Source organism: Stylophora pistillata, chromosome 11 (assembly GCF_964205215.1).
Source record: "Stylophora pistillata chromosome 11, jaStyPist1.2, whole genome shotgun sequence".
In the NCBI taxonomy this organism is placed as follows: Eukaryota; Metazoa; Cnidaria; class Anthozoa; order Scleractinia; family Pocilloporidae; genus Stylophora; species Stylophora pistillata.
In genome coordinates this window covers 30,887,207-30,899,832 of record NC_142529.1, presented here as the reverse complement: position 1 = coordinate 30,899,832, position 12,626 = coordinate 30,887,207, and the positions used below count along the sequence as shown (strand labels likewise).

Genomic DNA, 12,626 nt, shown 5'->3' with positions numbered 1-12,626 from the left:
GGTAAATAGGCCCTACTTTATCAGCATGTGTGCGGTAATTTGAGAATAATTAGATTCGGTTATAAGCGGTAGATTAAAGGCGAATCGGGTGCCGAGAAGAGGTGGTTTGAGAGGGTGGTCTGGTGAACATCATAAATCATTTCAGCCGCCTTTGAATCAGGCACACGTTTGGCTTTACTATTGTTCTGCGTTCAGTCAGTTTTAGTCACCATGAAAAAAGTGATTGTTTCATTCTTTTTAAATCAAATATTTCTTTCAATATCACCCAGACTCCTGAGTTAGATTTGGAAGAAAAATAAATGAGAGGTAACCTGATTTTATAGTCTAGGCTTCTAACCACACAAAAGCACAATTTGAGACACTACAGAGAGAAAACAAAAGCAGCACATAACAAAACATGGTTGAAACATTAAGCTACCCTCATAAAGGTAAAAATCCATAAACAGAAGGTCCTTAGGGGAACAATTCTGGCTCCTTTTGGCAAACATATTTATTTCAAGTTTATTGGCAATCTTCTTTAGATAGTCAAATGATAACTAACCTTGAAACCTATGGCTGAAAGTATCCTTGGAACCTATGGCTGAAAGTTTCCAAGCTTATCTTTAATAAAAGCAAACCTTGTCCAGGTAAGACAACAGATAACTTGGATCCATTGACTGGATCCCTTTTTTGGGAATTATGTAATTTTGGGGAGTGTAGAGTCATCCTTAACTATTGTTACTCCCAAGTCCACAACCTTATCTGCTGGATGATGTTATCTTTTTAACAGCAAATTTTCTTTGAGAAATGTTCTTGGAAATGTTAAGCATCTAAGAGATAAATTGTGCATTATGTTTTAAGGGTTTAAGAAAAAAAGATTAAATAAATTTTTTTTGAGCTATTTTATTGTTTCTAACACAACAATAACTGTAATGAAACAGCAATTGAATTTATTCTACAACACTGACTGACTAAGATCAAGATCATTTAGGTTCAATACAAAAAGGGAATCAAAGCTTTTCGATCCTTGGGATAGTCAGCAAATTTCTTTGTATACCATTTGTGATTGTCTGTAGCTCTTGGTAGAAATGTAGCACTAGAAAACAACAGCCAGACTGCACCAGCTACAGACCATGTTGCTATTGCCCAGCCAAACCACTCAAGCATCTCACCAAAATAATTAGGACAAGAAATCAAGTCAAACAAGAATCCATTGGGAATGTAGTATTTGGAATCACCTTTAGCTCTTAGTCCGCGAAGCAAGAAGTCTGCATAGCGGTTAATAACATATCCTGCCACAAAAAATATGACACCAATAACAAAGCGCAGATCTTTGAAGTAATTTTCATCGAAGTCTGCTGAGCCAATCCAATCAGCATTAAGGAAACTGTATAGAAGGTTAGGAAACAGTGCTCCCAGAGATATTCCCACAGGGGTCTTTAGACTACTGTATCTCATTATCCAGGGGTGGATAATTCCACGATGCAAATAGTGAGAAAGCCACATAGAGTACAATATCAAGTTGATGGATTCCTTTTGGATTCCATAGAGAAAAAATACCAGTGAAAACAGAAAGACTCCTGGGATTGCATCTGATACAGTGTGTGCAACTCTTTGGTGAACCAAAGGGCCAAATGAGTGATTAGATGTCTGATGTTTTCCATAAGGAGCTGGTTTTGCAGCTTGTGTTACATAAGTTATCACTGCAAGTAGAAAACCGATTGTACACAGACCATAGTGAACCCAGAAGTGGGTTGTTTCATAGTCAAACGCTTTCCATGGTGGACTATGACTCAGCATTGTTTGTACTGATGACCTTTGGAAAACAAAGTGGTGAAAAACTTAAGTCTACGTAATATATTTTGGATCTAAAACACTTGACAAACTTTTTCTACTCTAGAATAAGCACAGCTCAACAAGCATTCATGCAGAGTACGAGACGATTACCTGAAAACTTCAGACACGGTTTTGAAAGCTGTCCGTAATCTCGCTTACATGAGCCCGAGGTTTGCCTAAAGATTTGCCAAAGAGCATGCGTAATTGTGAGAAGCGGGAAAGACAAAATTTTACGGATCAAAACATTTTGCTAAAATTCTGGCTAATTAAAGAGGAAAACTGTCTTCAGAGCTGCCGATTGCTTCTCGATTTCCTAGCTTCATATGATTGAAAGTTTTTATTAAGTCCTCTGACTCTTTAGGGCAGATATAAAGTTAGGCAAACAAGGAAATAGGCGAAGAACGTTAAGCCAAAATGGCGGCAGCGAAGGTGAGATCGTATTATTAAACATTGTTTCGTATTATCAAAACTAATATTTATAGATCTTTGCATCAGGTCACTAAAACCATGTCTGCTTTTATTTTCTTAGCCTAAAAGTGTATATAATAGCATTTTGAAGTTCGTTCTTCACAGACTTTATGTTTGAACAGTTTTTACATCGATCACAGGATCGGCGTTTGCAGTACCCGGAAAAGGTCCCTCAAAACATTCCATTAGATATCGTTTTTTAGGAAAAGCTTCATATGGCCTTCCATAATTATTTAAACCATAATCTTTTCTTGCAGGCTGCCAGGAGAAATGCTCTCTTACATAATCTACATATTCCTAATGAACCATTTCAAGATCCACTAATAGGAAGGTAAAACTCATATCAGAATTACTTTCAATCTATTTGACCCTTAAATGTTCAAAAATTATTCAGTTATAACTCCCTATCTCAATTTAATCAAAACACCTAGAAAACATGTGAAGAGAATTACAAACATATCAGCTGAAAGGTGTTGTCTTAACGACTCGCTCTAACATCAGTATCAACATTCTCCAAACTTATCTTAATTAATAACTAGTAATTAATTAATCGATAAGTCTTTAATAAATCTATACATTGCCTTTGGTACTTACAAGGACTCAGACATTCTTGCAGGCAAGGAAACACACATGTCAGCTAATAATGAGAACTTGCATTAGAAACTACTTATGAATTGGTCTTTTTGTTTGTAATTACACTTTCATAAATGTAAGCATTTTCTCGTGATACTGAGCAATCATTGGATGAGGTTGAACTTGATATTAAGAATTACCAATGCCAATGTCTGAGTAAACACAGACATGAGGTTTGATGATACATGAAGTTGCTTCACATGCTATTGTTTGTTGGCTGTATGCTCTCGACCAATCAGAGTTTTCATTGTAAATCTAATATATGATAATCATTGTTATTTCTTACAGACGAACTGGTGTTCCTCTGAATATAAAAGCCAGGAAAGATTCATTTGGTTTTGAAAACATTGATGACTATTTTCTGTATTCAGGTGGGGCTACCTTTGAAAAAGGAGAATTTTCTAGTATATTGTAAATAAAGTGTCAAATATGAAGTGACTGAACACTTTTGACATAATTAGGTGGTTTATGAAACGACCGAAATTCAGTTTGTTTTGCATATTTTTAATGTGGTGACTATTTCTAATACTATTTTAGATCCAGAAGTAGAAGAAGAAGAAGAAGAAGAAAATGTTGCTCCAAATACACAAAAAGTGGAGAAAGATCTTGTTGAGAAGTATGTACACATACAGGACAGGTTGTATTTATGTTTTGGCCCAACTTTTTGGATGGTTCACATTTGATTTTCCTTAATTTGAAATTATAATTTGACACTGTCATGCCCAAAAATGAAGGAGGGTCCAGTTTATATACTAAAGGGTTGTTTGGTGAATTTTTGTAGGGAAAATGCAAACGTCCATCCAGTGGAGGATGTAGATGTGTTTGAGAAGGTTGCAAATGACCATTCACCATCAGGTTTGTTTTCTCTTTTGCACTTCTTGCTTTCTTGTTACAACACAACAGGTTTCTGAATTGTAACCTAATGCTGCCTTCTAAGTAATGACTTTGGGATAAGAAATGCTGTCTGCCAGACTTTTTTAAGTCAAAACCATTGCTTACACAGAGTTAGTACAGTTTTTTTTAATGTAACAAGATTAGAAATGTTTTTATTTTAGTGAATTTCATGACACATATCTGAAACACAGATTTGCCCCCTGCCCTCCCCTCCCTAACAGATTTCAGGCCCATGTTGGTAGTACTACCCAGTTAGTAAGTGCTCAAACATGAAGCTCTTGATACACAGAAATTCTCCTTACTGTCTTTTATTTAATTTTAATGATGTTACTCCAGTTAATTTGATATTGGATCAACTTATTTAAATCTCCTAATTGACATTTTTCTTTATTCTTGGCTCTTGTCTGCTTGATTTTCTATTGATATTGTAAGGAGAAATTCTGTATGGTCACTCGGGAATTAAAAGGTTAAATTAATTTTACTGTGACTGTCCCAGGTGATGATGCCCTATTGAAAAAGTCATATCCTGAAAAAATGGATTTAGTAGATACACCAGAACAGAACACTGTGTCTCCTAATAACACTGGAACTGCAATTAAAAACCCGGCCTCCAGAGAACCAACTCCACAGTTAAGAGGACCAATTAGCAAGAGGTAGGTTTCTGAATGGTTAGGGGAGAACGTCTGGGTTAAATCAATAAATTTCATTCAATAATGACATTTTTATTTCAAAGCTCTCATTATCGGTACTGAATGAAGACTTTGATTTAATAATAGAATTTTGGCAAATGATCTTCATGTGTGCATTTTGTTATTTTCTGTAGGTTGTCATTCATAACTGGGCAATCACCAGTTGGATCAGAGGGTGATCAAGTACATGCTGGGTAATTCTCAGCTTTATTATTTTGAATGTTAGTTATGTTACGATATAAACACAGCAGGCCATAAAATTGATGGCTTGCTGTTTTTCTTACAAACAATTATTTTATGTAGAGAAATGAGGTTTTCATGATTTTTGAGGAGGTTCAGATTACAATTGTGCTTGCAGGTACAATCTTCCTGTGTAATGATGACACACATTACATTATCCCAGATAATGAATTCACTCTAATCAGTTAATGTATGATTATGTTTTATGTCTGAAACTCAGAAAACTATGAGTACCAGAAACACTTGTGGAGTATTACTGTCTTTCAAGAAAAACTGAGAAAAGGAAACAGAAAACTGCAACAGTATTTTTTTTTTGTTTTGCTTGCAGCCCTGTATCATTATGTAAATGAGTAAGTGTATTCTGACCTGTCAGAATGAAATGATGGGGATCATGAATTTACAAGTTTCACAATACTGCAAATGTGTTTTTTTATTTTATTTTATCATATCATAGAGATTCTTTGGATGGTCAATATGCAAAGACCAGTGGCAAGGGGGTTGAAGAAAGTGACACTGAAATTGATGTTGTCAATGATGATCCGCAGTTAGTAATTAAGGAGGCTCATGATGAACCTTCTTATAAAGAGAAAGCGAAGTCCATGAAAAAGACTCCTGCAGTTACAAAAAAACACAGCATTGTTGCAGATGAGAGTGGAGATGAGGAGATTATTGATATAACAGGAACTGAGGAAGACACGTTTCTAACCATTGGTAATTTATCTCGTGCAGCGAAGACCAACGCAGCTGTCCATAAATTGCCGCTGTCTTCTCAGGCTGAAAGTTTTGTGATGAGTGAGAGTTTTGTGTTGGAGGGAACTAAACACAAGGCTATGTCTCCAGAGTTTGGGTCCAGTTCAGATAATCAGGATGAACCAGCAACTAAAGGATATAAATCTCGAATACCTGTTTTAACAAAGAGATATCCAAGCAACAAGACAGCACTAAACAGGGCAGCTAAAGGAAGAAAGAAAACTGTGAATAGAGATCCAGAGAGTGTAATGGTGTCAGTGGTGGGACAAAATGATGTTGAAGAGGAAAATACAGGCTTGACAGTTACACACAAAGAAGAAGCAAGGCCAGTTCAGGGGAGAAGAACAAGAGGGAAGGCGAAGAATGTGGAAGAGTCACATAAACAAAAGAGAATAAAAGTAGGGGGAAGAAAAAGTGTATCAAGTGTCACACATCAGATGAGCAGGATAACCAGGGAAAGCAAGCAGAAAAGTGAAAACCACAATGTAGACGATGAAGAATTTGATAAACAAAAGAATGATGACGGCATCAAAAAAACCCCAGTTCATAAGGGAAGACCTGAGAAAGGGAATGAGAGTAGAAAGAAAACAGAGCAGATAGAAAGCGTGGAAGTCAAGCAAAAAAATGGAGGGGGTACAATGGAACTCAGGGGAAGGAGGACCAGAGGGCAAAGGAAAAAAGAACAGGATGGCAAAGTGCATGAACAAAATGGAGAGGAAGAAGCGCTGCAAGTGGCAGTTGATGTTGTGGACGATGACGATTTTGAACGTGGAAATATGGAATTATTAGGGTTGGAGAACGAAAAAACTGGTAATGATGGGAGGGTGTCAATGGCATTGGGGGAAAACGAGGCTGACGATGTGACTAAAGGAAAGAGAGGGAAACAAGGAAAAGGAAGAAGAAAAGATGAAGAAATGAATTCTAAAAAGGACAAAAGTGTCGTTGGTATTGCAGCAGAGCTGATCAAATCGCAGAACAAAGATTTTGTGGAACATACAGCACAGAGTATGTCTAATGTGTCCATTACTGTTTCCTCAAGCACAGAGTCTACCAAGAAGTCGAGTAACGGCGTTGCAACCAAGCGGAAGAAGGTCTCACGGGTGGTAGCACCGTGTGCAAGGAAACGAAGAGGAGGCAAAGCAAACAGCTCAAAAAACTCCTCCAAGACTAACAGTTACGACTCTACTGAATTAAGCGTGGACGCCAAAAAACAGAGATTGCTGAACGAAGCGAATGAAACAAGCACTGCAAAGGATTCGTCGAGAAAGGATACCAAAACAAATGCTGGTAAAACTAGTAGAACTAAACGAGCTGGGAGGAAATCCGAAGCAGAGAAGAAATCTTCAACAACAGATGACGTGAATGATAAAGCTGATATAAATGATTCCTTACAAGGAGCAGAAAAAGACAGCAGTTCATTGGATGCTCCAGCTGAACCAATGACAGCATTGAAGTCAATTCTTAAATCTGGAGGCAGTGTGCGAAGATCCGCTACAGGTACATGTAATTACACTGTCATGTGTAACATTGTTGACTGTAAATTTGATCACAGTTAATGATAGAGATTGCATGAATAAGCAACCTTGATTTGCTCGGCGTTACAAGTCTTTTTCTTAGAAGTACAGCCATCAATAACCTTAGGTTTTTTTTCCACGATCATATCTACAAAGACTGAGTATTGTAAAGTTTCTTCTTGTTTGTTTGCTTGTTTATTTCAGGTTCCAGGAAGCGTCAGATGACAACAGAGAAGTCACACTCAGCCGGGAGTGACGCTGATGACGAGAGTGTACAACCCGCTAAGCAGCCAAACAGAAAAAGTCTTTCTGCGGTCAGTTTTGCCTCAACCCCATTCGTTCACGGATCACCATCTATGCTGGCCGACAGTTCCCCCATTAGTCTGTCGTTTGTGTCTAAGAACAGCTCTTACAAATCCACAGATGGGACATTTACCCCCGGTAGCGCTCGAACTATCAGGTCATCTGTGGGTTCTGCCAGCGGCTCCAGTGTTGGTGGTAATTCTGAAGTTGATCCTGAGGAGGAGGTCACCACTACAAATGGTACCTCTCAACCAGATGGTGAGTTGGATCTAATGCCCCCGTGCTCAAAATATCGTTTAGTAATCCTTTAAGTAGACGCAGGGGGAGGGGTGGTTCCTGCCGAGCTTTACTTCTAGTCGAGAAGTCTGGGTTCTATCCCTGGCCCAGTCAGTGTGTTGTGTTCTCTCACAGTGACTCCCTCCACCCAGGAGTTTATATGGGGAACAGCAAACTGCCTACCTGACAGGTTCTGGAGAGGAAGTCAGAGACGGACCAGCATTCTGCCCATGTGGAATAGCAATACTCTCAGTCACCTCATGTTATTGAAATTAGGAGAAGTTTCGAAATGAACAAGTGAAACTTTATTTGCGTATTGTTTTGCTAGGTACCCCAGATGGACAGCATACCAGGAGAAGCAAGCGCACCATCGTGCCGCCCTTACAATACTGGAAAAATGAGCGAATAGATTATGAGCGACGAAAATCAGGTATGGTTAACTTCATTGAGAAATTGTTTTATCTTAATACATGAAGTGTGTTGATAATAATAAATTAGCTCCTCTTGAAAGATGGACAATAACCGTAAACCGGCGTCGGGTCAAATTCAGAGCCAACATATCTTGACCAATCACAATAGTTTTTGGATCAAATGGCCATATGATTGGTTGAGTTGTTGAAACCTCATTTCTTTCCAGTCCAACAACAGGCCCGGAAAAAGGAAGGAAAGTCCTCATCTACAGTAACAAAGATAACTCAGTTGAGGTAACTGATGATGATTTGATTAACTTTGTTAGGTGGCTGGTGCATCAAAGGAATTATAAAAAACCCAACTCCAACACCAAAGTACAGGAAGAAGCGGAAACAAACTGCGAAGCTCTCTGTAAAAAAGCAAACCAACGGTAAATTGATTGATTGTGTTATTTACCAGGAAAGAGTTCCTCTCATCTGTTTTGTTTTCTACTGTATTAACAACGCCATCTCTCCAGTTCCCTCCCTCCTTATTCCTCTCTTGTTTTGTTCCTACCCTCCTCCTCTCCCTCTATCCATTCCTGCCCTCATTACTCCTCCCCTTCCTGCTCCCTTCCTGTTGTTGCCTTTTTACCACTCTCACCTCTTCCTTCTCACTCGCCCCTCCCTCCCTCCCCTATTCCTCTCTTGTTTTGTTCCTACCCTCCTCCTCTCCCTCTATCCATTCCTGCCCCCATTACTTCTCCCCTTCCTGCTCCCTTCCTGTTGCCTTTTTACCACTCTCACCCCTCCCTTCTCACTTGCCCCTCCCTCCCTCCCCTATTCCTTTCTTGTTTTGTTCCTACCCTCCTCCTCTCCCTCTATCCATTCCTGCCCTCATTACTCCTCCCCTTCCTGCTCCCTTCCTGTTGCCTTTTTACCACTCTCACCTCTTCCTTGTCACTCGCCCCTCCCTCCCTCCCCTATTCCTCTCTTGTTTTGTTCCTACCCTCCTCCTCTCCCTATCCATTCCTGCCCTCATTACTCCTCCCCTTCCTGCTCCCTTCCTGTTGCCTTTTTACCACTCTCACCTCTTCCTTGTCACTCGCCCCTCCCTCCCTCCCCTATTCCTCTCTTGTTTTGTTCCTACCCTCCTCCTCTCCCTATCCATTCCTGCCCTCATTACTCCTCCCCTTCCTGCTCCCTTCCTGTTGCCTTTTTACCACTCTCACCTCTCCCTTCTCACCCCTTTCCCCTACTCATACCTTTCTTTCCAATCCCTCTTTTCCTTCACCCCTCCCTCCCTTTTTTTTTCATTTTATTGTTGCTTGGCTTTTTCAAGACATGTAACATTTTACTTAGCTCTGCCTTCTGTGTTGACTGCCTCTCCCAGTCTCCAATTTGTTTTGAGATTCTAATTCTCTGTCATACAATGTGGTCTTTTTCAACAAGCAAGACCTCCCATCTTCCCCGAAATGACTTTTAGAAATGATGTATTTAAAACGTCAATTATGGAGAATTTCTGTATAACAGTCAGACCCTTGTGAAGGATTTTTTTCATTTTACTTTGCAGCAAACTCTCCTGATTCTTCAGAGGATGAAGTGGACAATGTGAGTTCTACTTACACAGCTCTCTGTTATTTAATTAAGTTTGCTGCCGGGTTCAGCGAGTCAAGCTTCTTTTAATGTATTACGAATGATTCCTTCACATTGAATGGAGCTTTTTAAGCAGCCAATGAGTTTGTGCAAAACTTGTTTTATTTATTTACTCCAGGATTTAGAAGGATTCCAAGAGATTTTAAACCCTAAAGGCACTGTGTTAAACTCAGATAACAACGAAGAAGTTGCCATGGGTAAGTGTTTTACATTTCATTGCATACTATTAGTTAATAACTAGCTGGGAAGATAAAAAGAATACAGAGATTTATCAACTGGGCAAAATTTTCTCAATGTCACGTCTTTGTTAGTGATGTCACACAAAAAGTTGGCGTCGTAATAAGCGCAAATGGTGAAATTAATCAATCATAACTCGAAGAATGGAAATAGGACCCTCACAAAGGGCGGGAAAACGTGCAGCTGATGTCAAACGCGGGAAATCATGTTACTGGTTAACGCTGGGAAAAATGTACACTCTGAAAAGCGCGGGAAAATGTGTTTCCTCCATTTTCTTTTTCAAATAGGTAAGAGTGCGTTGAGCGATGATTCGGTAACCAATTCTCCAACCCAAACCAAAAGCAAACAAACCATTCTACTTTCAGTAATTGCTAAATAAGCACGCCCGCCGATAACCTACATTTGTATTTTCCAGATATTTTCCATACCCACGGTATGTTAAACTTCACGAATCCCTCGGGAAAACCCCCGCAGGAGAACGACCCACTTCTTGTTCACAAATACATCTCACGGCCTCTGTTTGGAGGCGGTCAGGTGATACTGAGGCCTGAAGCCGAAAAGGGAAAGCAGTTTGTACGACAAGATACAATGGTAGGCTTTATTTCTTTGTTATGTGAACAAACTTGGTATCACAGTTATATCTTACGAGCAGGTTCTCATTGTTTGAGCCGCAGGACGTGCGTTCCTTCGCCCACGGAAAGAATTGAGGCGAGTCGAAGTGAAGTTTTCTGGGGATCTAGTGCTAGACTCTTGCAGACCGCTGGCCGGCTCGCGTTGCTCAAGGCCTCATACGGGTGAAGAAACATTTGTACCGAGGTGCTAATTATTAGGGCCTGCTCGTAAGCTATAACAGTTGTGAACCCATGGTAACAGTGTTGATGAGTGTAGTCCAGAGAAGGACTGTTGCTTGTGACACTGAATTACCTTTTCAAAACCTGAGTTGTAATTGACTTGAATCTGATGATAAATTCTGCTCAGGTTTTCGAAGCTTGTACCAGTGTCTGCGACATCAGTCTTTTTCAGGATTACTCTGACCCAGAATTTCCTAACAAACGATTGATATTGTTGCAATCCTGCGAAGAAAATTCATCTTATGTAGTTGTATATGAACGAAATAACTGACTGAGCGAACGAGCTAACGAAGACAGACACGAACGAGCGAAGAGTAGAAACGAACGAAAAAAGAAAATGAACGAATGAGCTAAGAAAGATCAAGCATTGCCAACGTATCAACCCTTTGTTACCCAGTTTTAAGAATTATCATTACTTTGTAATCATTGCTTTGTTAACTTTTTTAAGTATTAGTGGGAAATTGAACTGACGCCTATTAACAACTTTTTGCAAGGTTTTTTACATTATCAAGGGAAGAGTCAAGGTTACAGTTCACAAATCTTCGGCAATACTTCACACAGGCTCGACATTCTTCATTCCTCAAGGTAAATACTTTTTCATTTCTTCTCCTCTTACGATTCCGTTTAGACGAAATTTGTTCAAAAGACCGCTTACCGGTTGAAGGCGTTTTACAGTCACCACGGTCAGTGTAGCAATTGCGTTGCAAAAAGTATGCTACTGTACAATGAAGTTGACTTTTACACTTCTCTTCATCCAACCTTCAAAGCGCTTTTTTGTACAACTTATTTCGTAACTAAGAAAGAAAAAAAAAAGTATCACGAGAAAGGAGGGTAACAGCAACTTCAAATTGTTCCTCTCGTCGAGCTGGTAGAAATTTGGTCCTTTCATCAACGTTTTATTCAAGAAATACACGTAGAATAGAAGAATAGAGCGCCTGTCGATTGAGTGTCGTAAAACCAAAGGAGTCAATGAGAATCCAAAGTATAAACACGCAAGCTTACATAAGTGCGAGAAAACGTGAGTGAGTACGTCGCGATTGGTTTTAGTGTTGCACGTGATTGGTTGAGATGTTGGTGAACTTTAGACCAATCATAGAGCGGTTACGGATGACTATCAATACACCGAATCCAAATATGGCGTCCAATTTGAATTGCCATTGTCTTGGACTCACTAGCCTCACACATGTGATAATCCTTTTGTGTTTCCCCGTGAAGACGATCGGTGTATTCTCATTTGAAGATTGCTCCATCGTGTATTTAGCTGGAGACGTTTTTGTTTATCTGCGAATATCTCTTTTTCAGGAAATTCCTACAACATAGAGAACTTGAGGAAAACAGCTGCTCACTTGCTGTTTGTGCAAATCAAGGGATAGTTGATATTTACTTCTTTCGGGAGAAGGCAGTGTTGTTGAAAACTGATTTTCTTATTTTACTAAGAATCGTGAAGATGTCAGAGCACGATTGCAAGTTCAGCGTTTAGGGCGTCATTTTGTAGGAAAATTCCCAGGCCAGATTTTACTGACGTGCAAGTGTATGGCTGAGTGCATGGAGGAAATTTTTTTCCTATTTTTTTTTTATCCTAGTTCAATCTGATGACGTTTTTGAGCGTAAAAGCTGTAAATGTACAATTGATTTCATCGCTTGTCGTTTATGGACTGCTTAACTTGTTACAAAGTTCTGTGTATTTAATGTGGACTGTTTGATTAGATAAATGCAAAACTGCAATTTTACTTTTACGCGTATCTTACTTGAGTAGACAGTTGATAAAGCCCTGAAAGGCAAAAGTGTTTTCAAGACCGCTTGAGTCACCACGAAGTGTCTCCTTTTCCTTGCGTATTCATCGCAGACTGAACGCAAGAAATGCGTGCAATGGGCATGAATTAAACGCCAGACTTGTCCTTTGCGCGTCTC

The 12,626-nt window shown here is 39.4% G+C and overlaps 2 protein-coding genes across 2 annotated transcripts; one reads left to right on the top strand and one right to left on the bottom strand.

Moving 5' to 3' along the window:
* Window positions 1-475: 475 nt before the first annotated feature.
* On the bottom strand, window positions 476-1,995 carry LOC111336339 (uncharacterized). The gene is made up of 2 exons (XM_022942417.2): window positions 1,927-1,995; window positions 476-1,795 (listed from the first exon to the last, which is right to left on the bottom strand). Exon 2 carries the CDS (start codon window positions 1,777-1,779, stop codon window positions 973-975), a length of 807 nt encoding a protein of 268 aa, XP_022798152.1. The 5' UTR covers window positions 1,780-1,795; window positions 1,927-1,995; the 3' UTR covers window positions 476-972.
* On the top strand, window positions 1,948-12,445 carry LOC111336336 (uncharacterized). The gene is made up of 16 exons (XM_022942413.2): window positions 1,948-2,244; window positions 2,541-2,614; window positions 3,205-3,287; window positions 3,454-3,532; window positions 3,698-3,771; window positions 4,307-4,463; window positions 4,634-4,693; window positions 5,194-6,986; window positions 7,208-7,564; window positions 7,911-8,012; window positions 8,319-8,423; window positions 9,545-9,582; window positions 9,746-9,824; window positions 10,280-10,455; window positions 11,210-11,300; window positions 12,018-12,445. The coding sequence occupies exons 1-16, from the start codon at window positions 2,230-2,232 to the stop codon at window positions 12,086-12,088; spliced, it is 3,354 nt and encodes a 1,117-aa protein (XP_022798148.1). The 5' UTR covers window positions 1,948-2,229; the 3' UTR covers window positions 12,089-12,445.
* Window positions 12,446-12,626: the final 181 nt, after the last annotated feature.